Source organism: Podarcis cretensis (genome assembly GCF_951804945.1).
Source record: "Podarcis cretensis genome assembly, chromosome: 10".
NCBI lineage: Eukaryota > Metazoa > Chordata > Lepidosauria > Squamata > Lacertidae > Podarcis > Podarcis cretensis.
This window is the reverse complement of record NC_137179.1, coordinates 18,032,113-18,060,041: the sequence shown is the minus strand read 5'-3', so window position 1 is coordinate 18,060,041 and position 27,929 is coordinate 18,032,113. Positions and strand designations below refer to the sequence as shown.

The following is a 27,929-nucleotide window of genomic DNA, read 5'->3' as shown; positions in this document are numbered from 1 at the left end:
TTAGCAGTGGCAACATTTATTAGATTATAAAATTGAGTGTTTTAAAACCTATTGAGTGATAAAGTGTTCCCAGTTAAACAACCAGCAATTTATTATTATTATTTTACAATGCAATCCTATGTAAGTCTACTCAGAAGTAAAGGCAACTCAGCTCAATGTGGCTACCAGTAATTCCTTTTTTAAAAAATAAATTTTATTAGAGTTTATAAAGAAAAATACTAAGATTATTGTCACATATTTCTTTTTTTGGTCCAAACTAAAACCTTAATCCAGAGTCAAAAAAAAGAGAAAGAGAAAGAGAAGAAAGAAAGAAAGAAAGAAAGAGGAAGGGATAATGAAAAAGGAATTAAAGGAGAAAATGAGAAAAAAGAGCGAGAGAAGAGAGAGAAAAGTTCAGAAGCTAAAGAATTTCTGATTCTTCATCTCTCCACTATATAAATATTATTCATTTCATCCACTTTAGTATACCTAATAATCACCTAATAAAGCCACTCTATATAAAACATCATCTTCAGTCCTCAGATCCAAATGTCATTATTTCTTTTTCTTTTTCATGCAAAGTCTATGAGAGGTTTCCAATCTTTAATAAATGTTAACAATGGGACTAAGTCCAAGATGACAGGGTCGTCTTAGAAGAGAGATTCTTCATTTTTTGACAAACAGGAAATAATGTCTCTTCTAAGTCAGTTACCTGCAACAATATGTGAAAACACTGCATAAAACGAAGTTATTTTTCTTCAGATTGGGTATTTTATTCATGTGCAAATATAAGCAGACTTAAATCAATTAATTAAATACAAGTCATAGATTAACTGATTAAGATGTTTTTAATTGGATAGCTTACAATTATCAAGGATGTTTATTTGTTTGTTTCAGATTAGCATCCTGTGCAGGGGCGGGGGTTGAATTCTGCAACTGATAAACAATGCATATTAAAGGGATAGTTTGCATAATCTGTTTCGTTTCTACTAGTTATGGAAAAGGGCAAAGAGTGAAGCATGGCACCAAAGCAAATCTGTGGTCTTCCAACTTCCACCACCCCTGATCATTGACTTGGGCCGAGGCAGTTAAAGTCCAACAATATCTGAAATGCCACAGTTTCCTTATTCCTGTACTGGAAGTTCTGCCAAGGTAGTTGACATTCCATAGCTCAGTTCTATGGTATACCGTATTTTCCGCTCTATAGGACGCACTTTCCCCCTCCAAAAATGAAGGGGAAATGTGTGTGCGTCCTATGGAGCGAATGCAGGCTTCAGGCAGCTGTCCGCAAGCCTTCTGAGCGCAGCAGGAGTTCCCGTCGGGCTCCGAAGGCTTGCAGATAGCAGGCTGCAGCCTGAAGCCTGGCGAGCGCAGCACCAACTCCCGCTGCACTCGCCGGGCTTCAGGCAGCTGTCCGCAAGCCTTCTGAGTGCAGCAGGAGTTCCCGCTGTGCTCGAAAGGCTTGCAGATAGCTACCTGTTCTGGGGGCTGGGGAACCTGGGGCTTCCCCCGCCCCCAGGCCTGCAAGCTCCGGGAGCGGCGGCGAGGTTGCACGCAATCTTGCCACCACTCCTGGACCTGGGGTGGGGGGAATAAATTTTTTTCCCTTTATTTCCCCCCCTAAAACTAGGTGTGCCCTATGGAGCAAAAAAATACGGTACTTATTAAGGCCATTGATTTCAATGGGTTTGTGCAGCTAAATCTTATATAAGTTTGGGCTGCCAGAAGATATCATGTGGGCTAGAAACTTATCATTTAAAATAAAACCTGAGAATTTCAGGATTCCAAAGGAAGTAGCCCAGTTATACCTTTTCCTGTAGTTGTATGGTAAAACTAGAATACTACCTTTATAGCTTGAGGGGAAGGGGCTTCTTCAAGCTCCTAAGGCACATTTTATGACAAAATATTACCAGAGGCAGTGGCTAGCTAGGGCTAAAAGGCCTAATTTGTGCTAAATATCTAGGGATGACAAGAAGGGTTCAGGACAGCAATAGCTGATGGAGTTGAAGCACACCTAGTTCCACCTTTAAGGAGTGCATTTTGATCAGTCATTGATTTGGAGCATTTGCAGCATAATTAAAAGGGCACTTTGCTCAGGTACTGAAATGTACAAGAGACAAGACAAATTTATATTGACATTAGCTGTCATCTGATCAGAGTACCATGTTTAAAGCGAAGAAGTCTTTTGTGCCTCTGTGTCTAGCATGCTGCAGAGACTGAAGCTATGAACTGGTCCCACTTTTTTTGCCAGATCTCCAGGGCCTTTTTCTTTTGACCAGGTTGCATACTGCTGTAGCTGTGAAAAGAAAACAAGTCCAGGTCAGAGGAGGAGAAACTGCTTTAAAAGCTGGATGATCAGGTCAAAAGCCAGAAAAGAGCAGGAAATAAAAACTCAGCAAATTGACTGTTTATGCTGCACTGGGTATATAGGTGCAGCCTAGGAAGAAAATCTCACTGAATTTACAGGACTTGCTGTCAGGTAAGTGTGCTTAGAATTACAGTTGTCATGGCTGTGGTCTCAAGCTCAGAGAAGGATAAGCCAATCATGGTTGGAGCTGTTTTACCACTTACCAGGTCCATGTTTGATAGACCTCTCACCTAACCATCATATAAACTTATTTACCAATGTGGGCAAGTAGTGCAGAGCACAACATCAGTAAGGGTAATAAGTGGAGTATTCTGTGGTGCATAGGTGTTAAGAAGCACTGCACTGATTTGCCCATTAGCTTCTAAGCCAGTTTCAATTAACTTTTGCTAACCTAAAAAGCTATAAATAAGTTGTGACCAGGGTACCTAAAAAGTCACCTTGCCCCATACAGACCTGCTAACAAGGAGGTCTTGTGGTGCTGCATTTTACAGTATGTCACCTAACAGCAACACAGAAAAGGGTCTGCTCTGTGGTGAGACCCACTCTTTAAACACTCCCCTCCCTTGCTATATGGCAGGCACCCACAGCAGGGTGCTACCAAAGACTGTTAAAACCTGATTTGTTTGCTCAGGCTTTTCCTGACCTGGTTATTGGTACATTTTAAATATTTGCTCCATATCCCATACATTGTTTATTGTTTCCTGCAGTAGTTCCCCGTATGTGGAATGATCTCCCCAGTGAGGTTTGGCTGACACCCTCATTATACACCTTTAGACGCCAGGCAAAAGTGTTCCTTTTCAACCAAGCCTTTGGATGGTTGACATCCGATGCCCTTTTAAATGTTTTGTGGAGGGATTTTTGGTTAGTTGTTGTTCTTACTTTTATTATGTATTTTGTGGTTTTATATTGTAATTATATGCTGTAAACCACCCTGAGATCTACAGATGACAGACGGTATACAAATTTAATTACCGGTAATAAATTAATAATAACAATACTTACTTTAGAGAATTTAGTGCTAGTTGTTTCAAAGTTCTCAGATCAGCACTCATCCCTCCAATGCCCATGAACATCTCATAGAGGTCATATGACAGACCCTTTGCTCCAAAGATGGATGGATCATCAGAGGAAACCACGATGTGGTGACCCTCTGCCATCAGGACTGCAGCAGGATGGTTCCTGAGATCCGATACTAACATCAGGACCTTGAAGAGGTACATAAACTGAGATAAGTAAATACTGCCATTTTATTTGTGTGTGTGTGTGTGTGTGTTACATATCTTTAGGCACCAAGCAAAAACATTCCTCTTCTCCCACGTCTTTGGCTAATTAAACAATCTATTGCCTTCTAAACTGTGGAGGGAGCCTCAAAGGGCATATTGGGGTTTTTTTGGTTATTATGGTATGTATTTTGTGTTTTTATATTGTAAGCAGTTCTGTGATCTTCAGATGAAGGGCGGTATAGAAATTTAAACAACAACAACAAAACAACAATAAATCTTGCCTCATAGGTAGCACTCTAGAAAATTACAACACTTCTGTGGCTCAATCCTATGCATGCATTCTTGCAAGTAAGTCCATTGAGTCAAATGGAACTTCTTCCACACAAGTGTACATAGCCTTTAATTGTATGCACTCTTAAATGAAGGAGACTGTCCCAAGTAAATAGAAGAGTTTGGATTTGATATCCCGCTTTATCACTACCCTAAGGAATCTCAAAGTGGCTAACAATCGCCTTTTCCTTTCTCTCCCACAACAAACACTCTGTGAGGTGAGTGGGGCTAAGAGACTTCAGAGAAGTGTGACTAGCCCAAGGTCACCCAGCAGCTGCAGGGAGCAGGGAATCGAACCCAGTTCACCAGATTACGAGTCCACTGCTTTTAACCACTACACGACACTGGCACACTGGGCAGCATCTTTCTCCAACTAAAATCAGCAGGATTTCAAACTGCTGAAGACAGTACACAGATGTCCTGACAAAGAGTCTTGTGGTACCTTAAAATAGTAGTACATTTTGTTACAGCATAAGCTTTTGTGGATTACAGTCTAAGTCATCAAATATATGAAGTATAATTATTTACTCCTCTCCCCCAAGCTTTACAATAATGTATATATCCTGCAATTATATATATCTATCATGCATCATTATTATTTTTATGAGTATTACCATCCTTGCTTAAAAACACACACACACACACACACACACGTGTAAACACACTTCAGGATTAATCCTGCTATCAAAGACAGATTACAGGCCTAGGCTCCCTTCTGTGTGAACAGTACCTGGTTAGAAATAGGGCAGACTTCTATAGGAATATCCATCTTCAAAGCCAAATTCTTAGCTTCTGGGTGCTTGGTAATGGCAAATCCATGGCCAATCCTGCTGGTGTTCAACAGCAGAGCATCCAACAAATTTCTATCTACAGAGGTGCCTTCCCAGTCTGAGTGATAAAGAGAATTCTTACATCAATATAAACCACAAAATGGTTGTCACAATGGTCCCAAATACATAGAGGAAAAACCCAGATAAGTTGTTTTCTGAAAGAGTAATGTTATGTGAGGCCTAAAAAGGGATTGCCATAACTTTTCTGTGGTCTAGTTTGATGTTTTTTCATTATTTGCTTTGTTGGTTTTTTGTTTTCTTTCTGCCACATCTCATTTTACCAACCATGCGAGTCAAGTTAAATCACATGCCTAAAGTGGCCAAGTGGATTCATGGCCATGAATCCCAAAATCCAGCCTTTGCATCTGGCACTCTTGAGGATTTAATGCCTCCTGTGCACATCAGTACCATGTTTAAAGTGGCCCACTCCACTCAAAATGGCAAACCATTCTGTGCTTGGTAAAGCAAAGTACAGTGGCACCTTGGTTTTTGAACGTCTCGGGAGTCAAATGTTTTGGTTTTCGAATGCTGAAAACCTGGAAGTAACTGCTTCGGCTTTAAAACTTTTCGGAAGTTGAACGTGCCACACGGCTTCCGTATTGAGCTTTTAATGCAAATTAGCCACTCAGATTTCATCCAATACCTAGGATCAACCAACAGCAAACCCTTAACCACCCGATGAATGGAAAGGGTGCCTTCTTTCCGTTATCAGTGTTTCAAGGCTTTATTGCTATGGTACTAGAAAAACCTTTTGATTTCCTACAACCATGTTTCACTGTAACTATATTGCAGAAAGTTGGCAAACATGACCATGTGACCCAATCATCCTCCCTGAAAACTCCTCTGACATCTTAGTAATAGCTCAGCCGACACTACTGTCTGAGTCGGCGTTTTCTGTTTTGTTGCAGCACAGATGGAGCAGCAGATTGTCGCCCTGCTAAGTCTCTGTGAGCAGAGGCTCCTATGTGGCAAAGCATTCTAGGACTGCTTATGCAAAACAGTAATCCACGTGAACTCTGGCAGACGCCACAGGCTTTGGCAAAATGTTATTTGCTACTCAACATGCCTATCACGAGGGGGTTTGCCAGTACATTTCAGATGACTGGTACAAGCACAATCCTATGCATGCGTGATCAAAGATAAGTCCAGCTGAGTTCAATAGGTCTTTCTTCTATGTATGTTGTGCCTAGGATTGCAGCTGTAATATTAGATTGGTCCACTGACACACACACCAAAGTATGCAAAAAGGCAGAATACTGTTTATCTAGTTTCATCAAAAAGGTCATCAGAAAGTTCTGAACATAATAATATAAGAAGCCCTGCTGAATCAGACCACAGACCTAACTAGTCCCGCTTCCTGTTCTCAAAGTGACCAACTAGGTGACTATAACAAATTCACAGGCAAGGCCTGAGTATAACAACACTCTTTCCACCTGTACTTCTCCTTACTGTGGGATTGCCATATTTTGAAAAGTAAAAACCAGGACACACCAAAAGTTGTTGAGCTATTTTTAGGATGACCATGAAATTGTTGAGCTTTCTTTTATAAAACAGCAAAAAAACAAACACCACATTTTTCGATTGACTTGCCAAAGATCCGCCTTTCAAAAATTCCCTCAAGACATAAATTTCACCTTTGAAATCCTGGGCATACGGCAGCCCTACCTTAAGGCTCAGTTTTGATTCTCTTAAGAACATAAGAAGACAGACCCTCCAAAGTGTCCCTATTTTCCAGGGGCATCCCTGATTTAGAGAAGCCATCCCAGTTTTTTATTTGATCCTGGAATGTCCCACTTTTTCATAGGAAGTCCCTATTTTCATTGGAGAAATTTTAGAGGGTATGGAGTTATCTGATCCCTGAGCTGTCTGAAGGCAATCCTGTATAGGGAAGTTTTTTTTAATGTTTAATGTTTTATTATGTTTTTATATGTGTTGGAAGCTGCCCAGAGTGTGGGGTATAAATAGTAAAATTATCATTGTGGAATGGGACGTCCCTATTTTCATCGGAGAAATGTTGGAGGGTATGAGAAGGGCCCTGAAGGATCAGGACAAGGGGCCATCTCGTACAGCATCCTGTTTTTACAGTGGCCAACCAGATGTATAGGGGAAGCCAACAAACAAAACCCAGGTCGGGAGGTGGGGGGGGTGGCAGCCAGTTTATATCTTTATTCTAACAAGACTCCTCAGATAAGCTCTGCACAGGCCTGGCAAAACCTGAGTGCAACAGCACTCTCCCTACCTGTTATACCCAGCAACTGGCATTCAGAAGCATACTGGCTCTAACAGTGGAGGTAGAACATAGCTATCATTGCTAGCAGATTGTACTGCATAAATAGCAGCCGCAGCAGCAGCATGTAGGGTTGAATAGAAAGTCTTGGATCAGATGACCTATTTGTCTCTTGCAAGCCTATGGCCCCCAACCCATATAAGAGTCGCAAACAGTAAGGCAGTGAAGGAAATTTATTTTGGTCGGTTACAAAATGTGTGCGCGTACACACACACACGTGCTTTGCAGACATAGATTGGATTTGAAGGCTTTTAAAGAACTTCCTGATGGCACTACTTTGGAAGGTGATGGATTCTCCTTTGTTAAGATTTTTTTAAAGTAGAGGCTGGATGACCACCTACCATGGACATGTAGCAACAGACTTCCTGTGTTGGCAAGAGGCTGAACTAGATGGGCTTAAGGGTTCCTTACAACTCTTATGCTTCTATATACAAATCTTTATTTGAATATCCATTCAATGTGTGTGGGGACAGTTTCAACACTGTTTTCAATAGGACTTACTCACAGATAAGTGTTTGTAGGATTTCAGTCCTCATCTTCTAGTTACCCCTTACTCTTATTTATTTCGTTTAACAAAATTTATATATGCTTACTTGACAGAAGACCTCAAATCATTAGTGGGATGTGCCCATACTTACTTGTCTCACCAGCATGAAAGAAATATGGCAATTTATCTCCCAGAGTTTCCGGAAGGGTCAAGGCATCCTTTAGTTCCCAGAGGGCCTTTCCTCCATCTTCCCAGCCAACCTGAGAAGGAAATTGTTCTTGATAAGCATTTAATGCTTAGATCTTCTATAGATCAGGAGAAAGAACCTGCACTGAAATGTCATAACTTATGTTTTTATTTTAAAAATCATTTCAACCCGATGTTCAATTTGTGAAATAAGGTAAAAATAATCTGCAGCCATAACTTTGCGGCAACAAGCATCTTTTTTTATTTCCTTTGTTTCTTAAGTGGACAGAACTACACAAGGCACTGAAACATAGGTAAGGAGACCTGCTTACCCATGTTACACTGCACAAGTGAAACATTTCTCATTGAACTGCTCTGAACAGCCCTACCATGAAGCAGAGTGAGGTAGCTGCCTCAGGCAGCAAATTCTGAGAGGTAGAAAGTGGCTAGAAAGGTATGCCGGGTGGTCTGTCCTGCAGCCCCTAAGCTAGCTTGCTGCCGTAACATGGCTGTTGCGCCAATAAGGCAACATGAGATGGCCCACCTCAGGCAGCATGTTGCACAGGGGAGGGAAATCCCGATCTGCCCTCGGCAGCAGCTTCTAACTCAGCTTTGGGTAAACTGAAGATGCGGCTGAAAGCCATAACCAGGGAGCTGCATTGCTGTTGGTATCCTTCCACCCTGCAGACATGCCTGTCTGCCTTAAGATCATGGCAGGGTTATAGGGCTCTGGACAAACTTCAGATCCCTTCCAGTTCTTGAATTCCATGATTCCATTTCTTACTTCACAAGGATTAGTAGGAAGTATTTCCAAGGAATGTCATACATCAAATATATTTCACCTCAGATGCTGCAGCAATTTGTCATGGCCTCAGCTATATGGTCAAAAGGTACATTACATCGCATGCAAGAGAGTTTTGATAGGATTGTAGCCCAAGGAAACCTGTGTCCACCACCATAAATATAATCTTATTGTGCCCTGCTTTCCTTCTAACACAAAAAACAAAACCAAGTAAGAAATATAGGAGATTACCAAATCAAAGCCTGCCATAGTTTCCGGGAACTCTGCTCTGAGTGCCACAGCTGCACGGACAGCTTCTTCAATTTGGGGGACATTCTCATTTCTGAAAATTAACAGGAAGAGAAGAGTACCAAGAGAGGGAGAAAAAAACTAGGTACTGTCTAAAAAGGCTATTTTCAAATTATGAACCAGCCACTGGATATTTAGATGTTTTCTGTTACATGCATTGGTGTGTACATAATTCTAGCAATGAGTCCACTCTGAAAGCGCACCACATTCACCATCTTTTGTGCACAAGAAATCTGTACTTCCCATTTGCTTCAGAGTTGAATTTGCACAGCACTAATTGTGTAGCCCTTGTGCCAACCACAAAGCTGACTTCTCCCATTTTCAGAGCAGCTTATTTTTAAAGAGTTTTAAATTCTCTGACCAAAATTTGCAAGTTGTTTCAGAAAGAAATAAGTACATAACATGGCCAGCTGACTTAGAGCACAAAGGAAAAGCAAAGAGCAAAGAGGATGAGGCAATTTGCATTTGAATCAGAGGTCTTACATCAGTGGTGAGGAACCTCCAGTGCCCAGGCCTCCCCATTCTGCCCGCAATGCGATTTTGGCCAAACCACGCCCACTTAGCCTAACCCTGGCATCTTATATGATGTCAGGTGTGGGGCAGGTAAAGACACAGCTGAACCAAAAGGGGATTTACAGCTGATTAGTGCCACTTCATTAGCACTGTGAATGGTGTTTTGCAAGCTGCCTAAATTAGCTGATCTGTACAGAACCTAAATATTTCTCATTAAAACAGTTGAGTTAGGAGGATTTTTTAAAAGTGCTATTTCTGATGGACAGAGCAGAAGCTCAGTACTAGCCACTAACCATCTGAGTCAACAAAAGATGTAATACGGAGACTTTTCAATTTTTTTATTAGACTACTGTCAAATAGAGCTCTTTGCATGCCGAAAGCACACAGTTTTGTTTTTAATACAATCATAGGTATGAAAATTATGTTTTTATATTGATTAAATTCCCCTCAGAAGAACTTAAACTCTTCTGCATGGGTAATAGTGGATGGGGAAATGAGTATAAGACAATATGTTGTATATGATAGTGTAACGTTGCTGAGGCTCTCCTCCACTATTTGTTCAGCTGTCCTTACTTTCATAAGCAGGGGGAAATTTAGCTGAGAGTTTGACTACTGTGTCACCAGCAGAAAATATATCTGTAACCTGTTGATGTTCATAGAGGTCCAAAGCTAAAAGGGGTTCATTTTGAAGTTGCTGCACCTAAGCTGTGTCAGAGATTATCAAATACTAAAGGCAGCGGACAACAAGGTGTGAATGTAACTGCTTTAAAATAAGTCAAAGTATTCTTCCACAAAATGGGGCAACATCTCATCTTAATTTGAGCCAATCCAAGTAGATTAATATCCCATGCACCCTGTGCTAACATCAAGCCTCTACCCCACTCCCCCTCATGAGCTTCCAAACACCCACCCTCCTACACACCTACCTATGAGTCTCCAAATCCCTCCCTCTTCTCTCCCAGCCAAACTCCTATCCATCCACACAGTTGACTATGGCTCCTATAGCAGCAATAAGTAGAATAGAGGAAATAGAATAGAGGGAGGGAAATTGCTTCCCCCTTCTGGAACATGATGTGCTGCTATCTGAGCCAGAGAATAATTATAGAATCGTAATGTTCACCTCATATTTGAAGCAAACAATACAACTCTCCAAGGTTCATGTTTCTGAGCCAGAGGATACAAGTATTGGCATCATCACAAGGCATTAATATCATAGATTGTTTCAATGAGCACAAATGAGGTGGGCTTCTTTTCATTCAATTTTCCGAAGATGTTTTTGTTAATTTTTCTGAACTGAATGTATTTTTCTCATCTATAATGACCTGCAGTTTCTTTCAACAATAAAATGTGAATTAGATAAGTTCAAATATATGTGTTCTGGCAAAGTCATCTAGATATTCCTTACCTGTGTGCTGTGTATATAATCTTTGCACTAACAAAGTCTGGGTGGTCCTTTACAAACTGTTGGGTTGTGCTTTGATAAACTGCCATAGACCAGGATTTGTCATGCATGGTACCATCCAACTCATATACCTGTAGGCAGAATATGCAAACATAAAGGTAAAGGCAAATGAGGGGGCAGTCTGTCATAAAACAAGAAAAAAACAATCGGCACCAGAACTCCTCAAGTTTTGTTCCTGGCTGCAGTTTCAAGCCCAGGTTCAACCATGAGTCCAGCTTTGGACAATAAGCTAAGCCAAACCTTGCTTTAGCTCAGTACAGGAATAAAAGCAACTGAGGAGGAGCAAAGTGGCTGCAAACTCCCCTCAAGGAACCTGCACATTCAAGCAGAGAGTTTATCCACACTTCCTCTTGTCCCCCTGCTTTCCCCCAGGGTTTTCTGTATGTTCCGATTTAGAACTAAACAGTGGTTTTTCACTGGGAAAGGAAGGGGGACTGCTCAGACCAGTGCCTAGAAAGTGCTTTATTTATAATTTGTATAATTTATACAAAATACAATTACATAAAATGATAGGAACGTAATGAAGTATTGTTGAAGCAGAAAAACATAGAATCATGGAACTGGAAGGGACCCCAAAGGTCATATTTCTAGTGCAACCCCCTGAATGTAGGAAACTCAGCTAAATCATCCATGACAGATGGCCATCCAACCTTTGCTTAGAAGTCCAGAACCTTCCAAGGGAGAACCATCTTCCATGAATTATAAAAAAGTAAACAACACTTATTTGAGCCCACTTATTTGACAAGGAGGGGGGAACCTACAGAGACAGTCCAAAAGGTGCACACGGAGTTCTGTATATAGGGGATAATTTAAAAAAAACAAGTGGTATGCAACAACGGCAGCAAGGATACTCATCGCTAAGAATTGGAAAACTCAAGATCTACCCACACTGGAAGAGTGGCAGATGCAGCTGATGGACTATATGCAACTGGCCGAGATGACTGGTAGAATCCGAGACCTGGGAGAAGAGAGGGTTGAGGAGGACTGGAGGAAATTCAAGATTTATTTACAAAAATATTGTAATTTGGTTGAATGTTAAGAAGGATGCTAGATCATAAATAACTGCCCACCACTGAACTAGATCTGATTTTGACGATAAGTGAGATTAAGGAAAATATAAATTTTTTGGAGAATTGCTAGATTTTATTTAAACGAGCGGAGATAAGATTGTAAACAAGTGGGTAATTTGCTTGGAGAAATTTTTTTTTTTTTTGTAATGATGTAAGTGGGAGCGGGAGATGTGAGGGAGTCCAAAGAAGCGACGAAATTATGTTATGATATAAGTAATGTTGTTTAATATTTACGCATTTGTATTCAAAAAACCTTAATAAATATGCATTAAAAAAAATTTAAAAAAACAAGTGGTCCTCACTGACTTGGTGCAAAAAGATATTGTCAAAGGGAGGAGCCCTGGATGCCTAGATAAAACACTACAGTCCCACACACCCTTACCTGGGAGTAAGGCCCACTGAACCCAGTGTAGCTTTCTTCTGAGTAGACAGTTATTTATGAGATGCAAGTCAGCAGCACCAGATGACCCTGCTCAGCTAGGCTCTGGTGTGGATTGCACCCTGCGCCTTGCAGAGTCAGGTCCAGGCTGCCCTCTCCCACTGGCAACAAACCAGAACTGCTCTAATAAAACACATGTGGCAAAAAGGAGTGCTAGGCCCTGGTGGGCTGCCCCCTTACACGCTTGTGATTGACTAAATGGATAGGTAGCCACTCAGGATTATTTTTTTAAAAAAACCAACAATTTTCCCCCTTCACATCTCATTTCTCTCTGTGGCCCCCTAGCCTCATGCTATGCCCCCCCCTTTACACATTTTTTTACCGGGGTCCTCTTGGAATATCCTGGGGGCCCCCAGGGGACCATATGGCCCCCGGTTGGGAAACACTGCTCTAGACGTTGTATGACATATTTATTGGAAATTATTCATTGGGCTGAGAAACTTCTATCTAGCCCTTGGGACTTGCCACACACCTTCTCCTGTGGTCACATCCTTAGGAGAAGACTTCATATCTGACATGAATGCTTTTGAACTCTGATAATACATCTTGGATGCCTGGGCAGAGAACAGAGGTGGGTGTGGGAATGTGTGTAGGAACTAGCCTACTGTACAAAGGTGAAATTTACATTAGTAATTTCAGCACCTACTTTTGCCTCTCCACCTCTGACGTCCCCAGAAGGTTACCTAGATGGGAATGCAGCCCTCCGTCTGAAAACAGTCCCCCGACCCTATTTTAAATGTTAAAGTATGATAATCTGCCCTAGATTAATATCCTTGTCTAAGTAATGTCCTGATAGTGGTCTTTAGCATTGTAATCAACTATCTATTAATATGTTCAAAATCCTATAGGTCATACTCTCAGAACTGACTATATTAATTATCAGCAGCTAATGACATAGACCAAATCCTGTGGAGTATTACTTGCCCCCTTTCCCCTAGTTACCAACCCAGTGGCAAGAGGGATGTGTGGAAGGTTGTGGGCATAAAAATAACTAGTAGGTGAATCTGTGCTGAGAGATCATATAATGAGGTTTTGGACTACTATCCTGTATCATCTCAAAACAATTAGAATTCTACATATTCCTGAAAGATACTGGGTTTATTTAGGCATAAGAGTTAACTACTTTTTGTTTAACTGACATTAGTTTAAATTATCTCTAGACAAGGTTTGAGCAGAGCTAATGGGCAGATGTTAGTGCCATAGTTACCAGTCTGGGAAACAAGACATTTTAGGTACCCATAATAATAATATTTTAAAAGAGTACAACAGGTTTACTCAGGTATTGGTCACAAAATATCTCCCTGGATGGGAAGAGGAGCCCCAGGAAGGAAGGAGCATTACCGGTGGCAGCATAGCCCTTATCTCAGCATATTGTATGTTATCTTCATAGAGCTCCAACAGCCCCTGGTAGAAATAGGCCTTGAACACAGGTGCATAGCTGATAAGGCCAGAAGCAGCGATGAAGGCATTTTCAAATCTCTTCCAGATGAAAGTCTGAGAAGGGTAGGTCACCTCTGGAATATCTGTTACTAGAGTGAGGTTGCTCAACAAACTGGAGGTGGGAGGGGCGGAGAGAGAGAGAAAAAGAGAGAGAGTTGTAAGACTTTTGTGTCTGTGATCTCAATTGACAGAAACCTAAAACACTTTCTACTGACTACAACCTCAAGGCTAACCATATTCATACAAAAAATTATTATTTACCCTAACCATAGCTGTCAACATTTCCCTTTTTTTAAGGGAAATTCCCTTACTCCGAATAGGATTCCTCACAAGAAAAGGGAAAGGTTGACAGCTATGACCCTAACACATGTATGGTACAGTCCTAATGGGTGTTAATTTATTTAGAAATCAATTCCTGCAATTTAATGGGGCTTATTCAAGTGCATTTAAAATTGCAGCCTTAACAGCATAATCCTGTGCATGTTTACTATGTTCAGTGAGGCTTACTCCCAGGTAAAGTGTGCACAGGTTTGCAGGCTAAAGTGTTTGCTGGCAGTTTTGAATGAATATTTATTTATAGCCCACCTTTCACCAAATGGTCTCAGGATAGCTTACAAAAATACAACAATAAAAATAAGTATAATATACAATTAAAATAATAAAATAAACACCATCAAACCAGAATATCAAAACACCACCACACAACTGCAATGTGCAGTAATGCATAGCCATGTAGGATGTGTTTGATAAGCCCGCGGCCAATACGTAAGTGTGTGATGGGCTTTGGGCTCAGAATTTAGCTGACCCAAGCCCAACTGAGAAAGTGGACTTTTTTCTTTTCTTTTTGCCCGTTCAACCTCTTCGAGGAATCTCACAGTCTACTGTTTTCCTACAGCAATGCAAACTCTCCCAAGCCCTTGTTGAATGCACCTGCTTGATCATATGTGTGGCAAATGGAGATCTACACCATACATTTTAAGGACACCCAATGCACATTTAAAGTACATGACTTCCCCCAAAGAATCCTGGGAATTGCAGTTAGTTAAGGATGCTGGGTATGGTACATCTGTGAGGAGGCAACTACAGTTCCTAGGATTCTTTGGGGAAAGTTATGAGTTTTTAATGTGCATGGGATGTGCTTTAAGAGTACAGTGTGGATCTGCCTACAGTGACAATAAAAATGTAATACTTAGCTAGAGTCCACATGAATAATTCGCCAACGCCATACACTGTGAAGGACAGCATGAGAAGGAAAAGAACAAGTGATTAAACTTAACAGAGTGCTGTTTCTATAATAAGGCCATGGGCCCAACTTTAGAGAGGACAGTCTTCTATTTTGAAAGGCTGTCCTTTATTTGAAAATGTATTCTATTTAAGGGTTGCCTAGTCCTTTTGTGGGGCATATATTGTCTATCATACATGGACACATCTATTAAGTGCACCCCAGGCTAATAATTCCAGTTTTCCTGCTAACTGATTCTTGTTAATTATTACAGAAACGAGTTTGAACATTTCCCTATTTATACCAAACACTCAGAAACAATTTTTAACAACCTAATATAGATCCTGTTTTGTAGCTAATGATTTCTGTGTTCACTGAACATTGCTGTTGTTGCTTGAGAGGGACTATAAAACAAGCGTTTTCTCATTTGCGGCTTTTTCTCTGCCTAGTTCAGAGTAAGAACAACATGCCTGTCAGCTGTGGCTTGGCATATATCACATACCCATGTGAATAATATGCAAATATGCTCATTGTATGCCACAAAATATGCAAATTATGTCTGAGAGACACTGGCTCTTGCTGTTTCTCCATCAGGACCCTTAATAATGAACAAGTTGCTTGCTTCTGGCCTAGGCTTCCCTCATTCCTTTGCTATGACAACAGTGGCCACTTCCAAAGAGCAGTTTATGTTTGGTTCTTTGCCTAATCTCAGCCTAAGGAATTAAAAGTACACATCATCACACATGTGAGATCTGGATTGAATTCATACTTATTATCTTTGTCTAAAAATCTTTATCGTTCATCAGGAAAATTGTGTTCCTACAGCTTGCAAATGGCTGAGTTGCCAATTGCCATAAAACAAAGTAGCATTGGGCCTGGTCAGCAGATGGGATGGGAGATCACAAAATGGAGTCTGCTTGCCACACATTTAATATGCCAGCTGCTGTTATCCTACCTAAGGAGTTCCTTCCTGTGCTGGGCTGTAGCTATTTTTCACTCCATTTGGTAGTTTATTACTTTTATTAAACACATTTTTCGGGGGGGGGGGTCTTATGTATAAACAAAGAAATCCAGTAGGCCTACCTCATCCAGGGTGATTCCCTCTCCCCCCCAAAAAATAACAACTGCCCACCAGTTGAGGAATTCAGAGTTAAGTTTCCACAGCAACATTAACTCTGCCCTTTTCTGCATGACAATGGCGGTCTTTCGTTACATTATCACACAAAAGATCGGGCAAGGCAAGAAAGTACTCTGTAAACAATGCCACATAATGGAAAGGAAATGGACCATAGCTAGAGAAGGGGACACAGAGCAGCATTTTCAACTAGTTTATATATCTGGCAGCAACAGGCATTTCGGGCCTATTCAGAGGAGAACTGCTTATGTGGTGACATAGCAACCAGGTGACCCTCAAAACCAGGAATCAATGAAGTGCCAGAGGCATCTTTTGCAAACTTATCTGAAGTGCAAGAGCCAAATAATGGGAATTTTAAAAGACAGAATCTCCTCAAGCTCAGGGGACAGAGCAAGGTAGGGGGAGGGGAGGATGAGAAAGATCTCATGGTAAATTGGGAGGCAGGAAGATACTATGTACAGTAATGTCTTTTTCACAAGCCTGGGGCAGCATGGTCCTCTGTGGGGCGGAGAGGGCAGAAGTTTGATCCTATGCATGTTTACTCGGATCTCGCCATAATCAACAGGAATTACGGTACTCCCTGATAAGTGAGCATAAAACTGCAGCTTTACTGTAGCACCAATATGTGTCAAGTATACACTCACTGTTAGCTTTTGAGTTAACTTCTAAAGTCTGCAGTGTTCTGGCACTAAAGTTTTTGTAACTCAAGCTGCCCTGATTTTCTCCTCCTTCACCATACACAGCAAACATGAGGAAAGTAAGAGTACATTTGAGATAAAAAATAAAACAAGCCCCCAACCCCATTTGAATTAATTGGCTGCTGCTGCTTTGTAAGTAAGAGGATGCAAAGCAGTTGCTATGGCTAGCACATTCCAGAGAGAGGCGCTATTTTCCTGCCTCCAACCTTCATCTCCTGTAAGCAGAATGCAAAATGTATGTAAAATATGATTTAAACATGGCTGTCTGCCAGGTCTTGGAACGATTTCAGATTAATTAATTAACTGAATTAATTCAAAAATCTTTCAGGTACACCTATACTTTATGGTAGAACTCTGAATTAATTCAAAAATCTTTCAGGTACACCTATACTTTATGGTAGAACTCTTTATTGGGGATTCTACTTTCAACCTCCCTCCATCAGGAGAGCTGTTCATTTATTCCTGCTCTCTGTTCCCTGTTAATTAACTAGTTCTTGATGTACAAAAAGAACTCATCTCTTATTCTATGACTGCTAAACTTACTCAGGAGTCTTTGGTAATGTACTTTGTTGAAAGCTTTTTGAAAGGTCAGGTACACAATGTCATCTAGGTAATCACTATTTATATGCTTGTTGATACTCTCATGAGAAAGGACTTTCATATGCTTAGTTGCTTTATGTTTAACAAGAATATCCTGGGGACAGAAGTTGAGCCAACAGGCCTATAATTTCCAGGATCCCCTTATTAAAAATTGGTGTCATATTGGTTTTTTTACAGTCCTCAGATACAGGGGCTTATTTTAGGGACAAGTTACATATTTCTGTTAGAAGACCAGCAACTTCACATTTGAGTTCTTTGAGAACCCTTGAGTGGGTGCTATCTGGACTCAACAATTTGTCAATGTTTATTTGTCTGTTAGGCCTCAAACTTGGTCTCTCACCACCACTGTTTGCCTCAGTTTCTCAGACTCCTTCCTGTGAAAGTTAGTTCAGGTACAGGCAACTGCCCTATATCTTCTGCTGTGAAGATAGATGCAGAAAAGTTGTTGCTTCTCTGCAGTCTCATTATCTTCCTATAGCACACCTTTTACTCCCTTGTCATCCAAGGGTCCAATTGGTATAAAGAAGGCCTTGCATTAACAGAGCAAAGTGGAGATTCAGATGGAATAAAATTGTAGCACGTACAGTATATAATGTATTTAAATAGCAACCAGCTCTTGCTCCAGTTGAATAGGCAGAATAACAGTGGAATTCATTTGTGACTAATCACAAGCTTTCACCTACCTCTTATCAAATCCAGTTATATCCTTCAGGTTATTGCGGTAGGTCTCTAACAGCACCCACTCAGAGCAATCAGGAGGCAGATCCTTGGGAGGAAGAGGACTGGAGAACTTGAAGCGGACATCCCATAAAGGGGTGAAGCAGATGTAACAGTTTGGCAGGTAGCTGGCATTGTACACTAGCCAGTCAACACTCAATATAGCATAGTCATGCAAGTGTAAAGCACCACCTGTGGAAATGGAGGAGACAAGTATAACAAAACAAGACAGTGCTTAAATAGTACTTGGAAAAACTGAAGTTATCTATATTGTCATGGTATTAGTGATGATGTGACTGTGATGGGATAAGCCAGGTCAACAATACATTTTCCTGCCTGAGACAAGACAAGAATATCCCCCGATCCCATTCCACATACAGGAAGCACATTTACTGACATGAATCTTACTTCAACACTGGTGAATGGACTGCATCCTCCAGCACAAGTAACCATCGAAATTAAAAGTTTTGCAGAGTGCTGGAAAGAGTTTCAAACAGTCAAAAATGACAAAAGAAGATGATCCAGTTCAGTCTCACAGGCAATACCAACATTTGAGTGAAGCTGATGGGCTTTGGCAAAAGCTCAGCCCATGCTGATGCTTGAATAGAAATTGACTGGTAGCCCTTGGGAGTATTGTACTGCTACACAGGTGTGTGTGTGTGTGTGTGTGTATTATTTTGGCCATATTAAAAAAGGAAAATATTAAATAATTATATTAAAATGGTAAAAAACAAGGCAAAGTATTAATAATTTTAAAATTAATACTTTACATTGTTTTTAACTGTATATGTAATAGTATACTTTTATTGTGTTTTATGTGCTTTGTTTTCTTCTTATCTTCTCTCCTGGTCATTGACCTTATATATATATATGCTACACAGATGGATTGTGCTCCAAATGGACTCATAGGCCACTGGAAGAGGCTGTAGCTCAGTGGCAGAGCAGATGCTTTATATGCAGAAGGTCCTAGGTTCAATCCCCAGCATCTCCAGGTAAGGTTTGGAATAGATTTCTACTTGAAATATTGCTGTGGCAATGCTCTTGTAAGTAAATTGCTCACCTAAACTATGGGTGGAGATGAACTTTGTTTTTATGCAGCATTCACACAGACTATGTGCCCCAATATCCATTAAAGATTTTAATAGGTCTGAAGCTCCAATATAAGAGAAATAGAAAGCTATCATTTGCATATTTTCCAATACAGTGGTACCTCGGGTTAAGTACTTAATTCGTTCCAGAGGTCCCTACTTAACCTGAAACTGTTCTTAACCTGAAGCACCACTTTAGCTAATGGGGCCTCCTGCTGTCGCCGTGCCACCAGAGCCTGATTTCTGTTCTTATCTTGAAGCAAAGTGATTAACCTGAAGCACTATTTCTGGGTTAGCGGAGTATGTAACCTGAAGCGTATGTAACCTGAAGTGTATGTAACCCGAGGTGTACCACTGTACCCTACTTTAAAAGACTTGAAAAATGATTCCACAGCACTAACATCAGAAGTAAGCTTCCGCCTGCTGTCTTTTAAGGAGCAAGCATATCTCTGTGTTTGACAATGTATGATGTCAGGCGACCGACTAGTGGGTGTGGTTTGCCCAACATGGTCTCACAGACCAAATCAGAGACCTGGCAGGCCTAATAAGACCTACCAGCCACAGGTTCCCTACTCCTGTTATACAGAATCTTCCAGTATAATCACATGAGCCTCTGTAAAAGTTCACTTAATACAACACCCGGAGAGATGCCATAAGAATGCAAGTTGGAATTACTACCTTTGGGCATCTTTTGTAAGATGCTGAAAACATTACTTTGATCAATGAGGTGTTTGGCTTTGAAGAAATGCATGCTGGGTGGAAACAGTCCTGTTTTCATAGCTTCAGCTACTTCCTTCTCTTTGAGATGCATGAGCATCTTATTGGCATCTTCTTCAAGTTCTGTTAGCACAAGGTTTCCACCTACACGACTGGCATTCTCCTTTTCAATTAGTAAGTCCCGCTCATTCAATAATGGCATGGATACACAAAGAGAAACCCAACTGAAAATGATGATCACTGGCCATTTAGTTCTCTGAGCTACTTGAGACATCACTTGAGGGATGCACCTAGAAAACAAAGACGCAAAAATAAATAATAAAAATTAAACACACTATAGGTGTTTAATGAGAGGTATTGCCGAGAAGAGTTCAAGGGACCACACAGAGAGGCCAGGAAGGCCATATTTGGAACCCTGCCTAACGTTCACCAAACCTGCCTTTAAGTGGTGCATTGATTACAATACACACAATGCCATGGGTAACAAATCTGGATTTAATACTCAGTAATTAATTAGAAGATATATATGCCATTTTTGAGAGTAAACTCTTTCAAGGCAGCTTGCGCCAGAAGTGGTTTAGTCATGCTGACCACATGACCCAGAAAGCTGTCTGTGGACAAATGCTAGCTCCCTCGAAAGCGAAATGAGCGCTGCAACCCCATAGTTGCCTTTGACCAGTCTTAACTGTCTAGGGGTCCTTTACCTTTACCTTTTACAATAAAATACAGAAATGCAATAAAAATTTAAAAGCAATGAATACAAAAGATACAATGAAAATAAAATACTGGAAAGTCAGCAACTAATAAAACAGGCAGCCCATCAAACATTGCTAAAATGTAATCAAAACCAATAGCAAGAGCAAGGTAACAATAATGAATTAATAAAACATCAAGGGAAAGTTGGCAAAAAGGATGTATCTTCAATATCTTTCTGAAAGCCCTGTAGGGTTGTGGTCTGGCAGAGTAGTGTTAACCACATGTGAGAGGGCTTGGGAGTTAAGTACACTTCCCCCTCATCGTCTATTGTGTCCTCACATATACTTCAGTATTTGGGCTCCTTCTTAATGTATCCCATGGCTACTACTTATTGCAACAACTTTTTGCTATCCTCTGCCCACCCTACAGTCTAGAGAGCAGCAACCTGATCTTGTGGCAAAGAGCCTTGGGAAAACTGACTCAGTCAGGAGCAAGCACACTGCATTTATAGAAAACTCACTCTGCTTGTAGTGAAAGATTACATGAAAGCCTCACACAGAAACACAGCTGCAATTCACTTACTGTTGACTTTTTCCATCCTTACATATAGCACGCAAAATGCTTTCACAAGCAGAAAGTCAGAGCCCAGTCAGCAAATAGAAAAGCAGGTTGGTGCTACAAAACTGTTCTAATACGGGACAAATGAAACAGAACCTATTCTAATTCCACTGTAAATAGTTAATTGTCCCTGTATTTAAGACACACACCACTGCTCAAGCAAGGGAAGACTGTGTACACACCATATATTTAAAGCACACTCTCCAAAGTATTGTGGGAACTACAATTTCCAGCGCCCTTAACAAACTGCAGTTCCTAGACATTGAGGAGGGGCATGTTTTAAATGTGAGGTGTTTATGAAGAGTTAGGGCAAAGAGGAACTACTGTTTACATATATGCTTATGTAAGAGGCCTGTTAAATGCAGTGAGACTTACTTACATGTACAAAATTAGGATGTATGGAAACATCACTTTAAACAGTCATGGCTGCACCCAAAGAATCCTAGGAACTGCAATTTATTAAAGATGCTGAGAGTTCTTAGGAGTCCCCGGTTCCCGTCACAGAGCTACAATTATCACAGCTCCCTAGGAAGAGAGATTGATTGCTAAACTACTCTTCAAATTGTAGCTTTGTGAGGGGAAATAAGTGTTTCCTAACAGCTCTCAGTTCCTTTAACAAAGTACATTTCCCAAGATTCTTTAGGGGAAGCTATGACTGTTTAAAGTGGCATGATTCTGCTTTAAATGTGTAGTGGGGACGGGGCCTTAGTGCTATGGGCACATCAGTCCCAATCCAGCGCAGGAAGAAATATCTTGCTAGTCTCTGGCACTTTTCTGTCTTAAAAAAGGGAAACATGGGTGCACCCTCACTCTCCTAGGAATCGAGAGAGAGTAAAAGTGGGGTAGAAAAATAAAGGATTAGTAAACAAAGGAGATTTTATATTTTGGTTTATGCTGCTGTTGCTTTTATTTTGTAAGGACTTCATGGAATGCCTCAATGTGTCTGGCTGTTAACCAGAGGTTTGGTGATTTGAACCTACCTAGGGGGATGCTTGTTGGCAGGATTCCTGCATTGCATGGGGCTGGACTAAATGACCCTTGGAGTCCCTTCCAACTCTACATTTCTATGATTCTATGCTTTGTGTAAAGAAGTAAAGAAGGTGCAAACAGAGGACAGAGTTATGTCACTCATTATCACCAGTGATGTTATGGGCACTAGCCAATAGGCATCCATAATGGCACTTACACAACCAGAGTCCAAACTGCACAGACTATTGTATCATATATATGAGCCATGGGCCGTCAGAGTAGTTTACACCACTTAAATTTTGTTTGTTAAAACAAGTCATTATATAAAATGATCTCCATGTACTTGAACTTTCAGAAGTTGTGATTTCCCGTAAGTGTTCTGAGCAGGCTACAGTAAAGGCCTGCCATGAACATTATATTCCGACTTCTTAATCACTATCATAGTCTGCCTATTTTACACTGATTTATAATACACTCCTAAAGAACTTCCAGGAAGAATAAACAATACAAATATATGATTGTGGTTGGAGCCTGGGCAAACCAGGCAGGAATTCTTAAACTACTATAGTAAATATTTTTATGGATTTACTCATCCAGAGGTTCTAATCGCTAAATAAAAAAAAACCCAAATCCCTGCAATTAATAATCCTTAAACTAGGTTCTATCAGATGCTCCTAGAAATATGCTTCCTGTAGCATGTTCCCATTTATGGAATGGAACTTCATCTGCAGGTAGACAAAACCTGGGACATTCCATCTCAGGATGCATTTCCAGGGGCTTATTTGTGCTAAACAGGGTTGATAATGAGCACTTTAGGCATATCATTTATTGCTTGAGAACAACAGTCAGGACTAGATCAGCCCCCACTCCCTTTCTTATTCTAAGCTGTGCTTTATTTTGCTAAGCTTCTCTGCTGCTGACACAGGAATCTCACCCACCCAGAATAAGCTAACAAAGAGCAAAAAAAGTCCTTTTGAAGTTGGCAAGGCTAGGCTGAGCAGGGTTGCAGCATTGTTGCTATAGACAAGACCTCTGAAGATCCCTGTTCTATATGACAACAGAAGCCATTTTTTGCCTCCTTCCACTCTGACCCTGCTCAGAGGATCTTAACAATTGCTACCTGCTGGCATGCAACACAAGAGGGCCAAGGGAGATTGACACAAAGACCTCTTTCACATGATGAGCTTGCCCTAGAGCAGCCAGGCTTGGAGGAGGCTGAGTGAATAGTGTCGTCCCCCCCCCCCCCTTTTCCAATCTTCCTGCCTTGCATTTCAACCAAAGTCAACACAATCAGTTGGAAATCTTCCATACCCTGCGGCTTCTACTCTGTATCCTCCATCCTCCTACCTGCCATCACTTGGTTACTAGTTTGGCATTAAGGGAAGCATGTGTTCTCATAAATACAGTACTAGTGAAAGCCAAAGGGCCTGGGGGATACCAAACTAGTAACAGAAGATAGGTAGAGGGGTCAACATGCAGCACCTTTGAGCTAGGCAAATTAGCATATAACAAGGATGGGGAAACTGGATCACTAGATTTTGCCAGACTAGAAGGCTGGTGGGAGTCAAAACATCTGATGGCCCATGGGTTCCCCACATCTGGTAAGGAAAGGAAAGGAAATGCAAGCTATAGCCTCACTGGGTATATCTACAGAGCCTAGGGCTTGCTGATCAGAAGGTCGGCGGTTTGAATCCCTGCGATGGGGTGAGCTCCTGTTGCATGGTCCCTGCTCCTGCCAATCTAGCGGTTTGAAAGCACATCAAAGTACAGGTAGATAAATAGGTACTACTCCAGAGGGAAGGTAAAAGGCGTTTCCGTGTGCTGCTTGGCTCACCAGAAGCGGCTTAGTCATGCTGGCCACATATGACCTGGAAGCTGTATGCCGGTTCCCTTGGCCAATAAAGTGAGATGAGTGCTGCAACCCCAGAGTCATCCGTGACTGGACCTAATGGTCAGGGGTCCCTTTACCTTTACCTTCACACAGGGATGAGGCACTTGCAACTATCCAGATGTTGCTGGGACTCCCAACTTCCATCAGTCCCAGCCACCATGGCCAATGATCAGGGATGATGGGAGTTAGACTCCAACATCAGAAGGGCCACAAGTGATCCCCAACTCTGCACAGCAGACATAAACTGGTTTAACAGCCATTCCCTGTCCCTGGGAACCCTAGGAGCTGTAGTTCTGAGATGGAAGCCAATTCTAGAAGAGAACACTTTAGAACACATTCAGCAATTACCATGATCTCCTGATGAAAGCCATGGCTGTAAAACGGGTATAAGTGAAAACAGGTCCTCAGACTTGGGGGTGGGAAAGGTACAGCAGATTAGTTGCATCCCACAATTGCTTCCTGCTCGTCTTCAGGAAACAGTAGAGCACTTCAAAAGTCAACTTTAGGTTCATAAGTTTATTGTTCTAGCCAAAACCACGACTAACTTGTTGCAATAGCATTTATAAGATAATAAAGAAAATAGATTCCTAATATAAGCCTACATCCATGATGTAAGAGAGAAAAGATGACAGAGACACCAACAAGCTTAAATCTAGCTTGATGTTTGTAAGCCATAATGGGGAATGTAATTTTGAAAGCCTGAAAAGGGCTATTACAGTTTATCCTAGGCGCCTGAGGAACTTTATAGATGAGCAGGGATTTTTAATGCAGGTGCACAGAATGAGGAAGTAGCTTTGTGATACCTGTTTGTTCCTTGTTCATAATGATGTCATATTTCTGATCAATCATTTTAAAAAGCACATGCAGTGTTTTCAAAAAATACACTCAGTGCTCTTAAATAAAAGTTTCTAGGTTGTTGGGTTGGTTTTTCATTAGTTTTTTGCTATTTAACACTGTATGCATTCAAGCAATTTGGACCTTGCTGAATTGGCTACTCTGCCTGACAGGAAACTGTGCTTCCCAGAACTTAAGTGCAGGCTGTTCCTCAAAAGCTTTAAGCACAGGCAGTTCATCTCTGCTAACTGAGATGTTTTGATTTAGGACCTGAAACATACAAAGCATGCACTCTACTAATAAAAAGATAGAGAAGCTCAGTGGCATAGCTGCAAAAGCAACAATTTCGTTCAATCTCCAGGAAGGGCTGGGAGAAGACGCCTGTGCGAGACTCTGGAAAACCTCTTTGTGGACAATGCTGAGTTAGCTGGATCAATTATCTGATGCTGTATAAGGTAGCTTCATATGTTCCTTGCTGGCTGGTACCTAGCAAGTTATATATTAGGTTCTTAAATAAAACCAGCAATGTCCCACTCTCCCAGAACTACTCACAGTAGCTGCCCTATTTCCAAAAGTGAAAATCCGGACACAAAATTTCTTGTGGGTTTTTTTTTTTTTAGTTTTGCACAAAGTTGTTGAGCTTTCTTTTGCCAAGATCTGCAAGGACTGCACACCCTTGTTGGTTGCTCTGATAATTATAGGAAAGCTGCAGATTGCACAATACAGATCTATTATGATCACATCTGGCTTGTGAGCACATTATAGCCACTGTGTGCTCTGCTGCTGCTCTGAGCCCTCATTGTTTTACTTGGTGATTCGTCCCCCCCATAAGGTTTTTGCACACACAAGCCAGAAAGCATCCCGGAAAGTGGGTCTGTTTCTAGATACGGATAGAGGCTAATAGCTTAAAGTTAGCGACCTTCCAGACAACTGGCTTGTTGTAAAGAAAAATGGTGCAGACTGTTGCATTTACAGTGGTACCTCAGGTTAAGAACTTAATTCATTCTGGAGGTCCGTTCTTAACCTGAGGTAGCACTTTAGCTAATGGGGCCTCCTGCAGCCACTGCGCTGCCACCACCGCATGATTTCTGTTCTCATCCTGAAGGAAAGTTCTTAACTCCACTATTTTGGGTTAGTGGAGTCTGTAACCTGAAGCGTCTGTAACCTGAAGCGTCTGTAACCCGAGGTACCACTGTATTCCATTATGGTAGTTTTTGTGGCAAAGAAACCACATTTCCTGCAGTGTTTTATTGCTGAGATCCCCTCCACTCACATCACCCTTCACTTGCACTTGCATTAGCTATATATGAGTGCTGCATGTGAGTGCCTGGGATACTACTGGAGATGAGGGGCATAATTTCTTTCCCCATGCTCTGCATCCCATTATGTATAATTTAAAAATGTTTGCCTTGATTCTCAGAAAGAAAGAGAGAATTACTAGGGCCTGTGCCCAACTGCTCACCAACCTCTCCCCCCCCCCATTAAAGCTCACCCAGCTTCCCTCAACCTCCTTAAAGCTTGCCCAAGCCATGAACAACATCCAGTCCTCTGTCAGCTCCCTGAGGCTGTCAGTGCTTCCCACCCCCTCCAGTTGGAGGTACCATTAGACAAGCATTTACCTAAGTACCTACTATGTTCTCAGTGGCTGCCTGAAAACAGTTCTCAGTCAATAATAATTAAGGGGTAAGAATCTCCTCTCACATCAGAAACTCTGTGATCACCCTGTGATCTATTAGTTTAAACCCCCCCCTTCTGCCCCTGCTGTAGAACCTGGAACCTCCTGCCTGCCAGTTAGGTATAAACCTCTTCCGCTGAAACAACATGAGAATGAAAACAAAATAAAAACTGACTGATATTGATGCATTTGCATTAACCTTGTCTAAAGCCATTTGAGCAAATTAAGCCTCATCTTAGTATTTCCCCTTCTGCGTTTATTATTTCAGCTTGCACATCAAACTAATCATTACTGATGATGATGATAATAATAATAATAATAATAATAATAATAATAATAATAATAATTAGAATAATAAATATACAAAAACACCTACAACAGTTCCTGGCTCTGGGTAAGGTAGAAATATTTAGTCTTGGAAAGATAACCTGCAGTTGGCAAAACTCAGGCCAACAATAAAGCTCCTTCCAGCCTGAACCAGGCTCCCTGGCCTGCTAGCAAGTCCCCGAAGGGTTTTGCCAAGGCACTTAGAAGACAGGCACATCACAAGGCTTACTATCATGAGCAGTGGCAGGGGCACAGCTGCCCCATCCTAGGGGACGCTGCCTGCACATTAGCATGTGCAGCGACTAATGTCTTAGAGACCATTGCCAAAGCTCCTGCTGGCACACAGCAGGGCACTTGCATGAGTATATATATCAGCAAACATTGTGTGGCTCCATTAAGGCACTTCAGAAACCCTGTAGGATAATATACTGCTCTAACACATGCCGAGGGCATTCCCAGGGCCCTTGCAAAGTCAGCCACACACACCCCAAGGCTCTGTCGAGACCTCTGCTCCAAGCAAATTACTCTCTGGGTGCTGTTCGTACTATGGTTACAAACCTTTAAGGTAGAGTGTGAGGGAGACCTTTTATTTCCTTCCTCCTCTCAGCTGCTTTTGTCTGTCTCTGTCAGGCCATGCACAACAGCTGAGCAGATAAACAACTTGCCACCTGCTCCCACCTCCAACCCCGCCTCCCCTCTAAATCGGATACATTTCTCCACCCATTCACGCAAAGCCCAGCCCTTTCCCCCTCCTCTCCTGCAAAAAGTCTTCTGCCGCAACAATTTCTCTGTCCAGACTGCATGCTGTCAGAGGTTGTAGATCTGTTGTCTGCTGGCTGTAAAATCAGCTGCTGAAATTTAAGTTCATTTTGCTGATGTGGTTCGATGTTGACGTGACATTTTGGTTGTGGAAATGCTCTCTCATTTGAACAAGTGAAACTTACTTGAGGAAGACTATTCAAAAGATCTGTAACTCGAGGTACCACTATACTTGGTTGGAATGTCAAATTGTGAGCACCAAAAGCAAGCAAGCAATGA

At 41.4% G+C, this 27,929-nt stretch overlaps 1 protein-coding gene across 1 annotated transcript; it reads right to left on the bottom strand.

Moving 5' to 3' along the window:
• On the bottom strand, positions 1-27,579 carry ADA2 (adenosine deaminase 2). Its single transcript, XM_079992748.1, has 10 exons — positions 27,450-27,579; positions 19,843-20,171; positions 18,043-18,268; positions 13,606-13,816; positions 10,699-10,826; positions 8,724-8,814; positions 7,656-7,764; positions 4,631-4,788; positions 3,350-3,552; positions 1-2,275 (listed from the first exon to the last, which is right to left on the bottom strand). The coding sequence occupies exons 2-10, from the start codon at positions 20,153-20,155 to the stop codon at positions 2,179-2,181; spliced, it is 1,536 nt and encodes a 511-aa protein (XP_079848874.1). The 5' UTR covers positions 20,156-20,171; positions 27,450-27,579; the 3' UTR covers positions 1-2,178.
• Positions 27,580-27,929: the final 350 nt, after the last annotated feature.

Excerpts from the sequence above, each read along its gene's own strand:
- ADA2 (XM_079992748.1), bottom strand. The coding sequence starts at position 20,155 with ATGTCTCAAGTAGCTCAGAGAACTAAATGGCCAGTGATCATCATTTTC. Across the intron at positions 18,269-19,842 it reads CTTACAAAAGATGCCCAAAG|GTGGTGCTTTACACTTGCAT; the intron begins GTAGTAATTCCA and ends CCATTTCCACAG. Across the intron at positions 2,276-3,349 it reads CTAGCACTAAATTCTCTAAA|CTACAGCAGTATGCAACCTG; the intron begins GTAAGTATTGTT and ends TTCTTTTCACAG.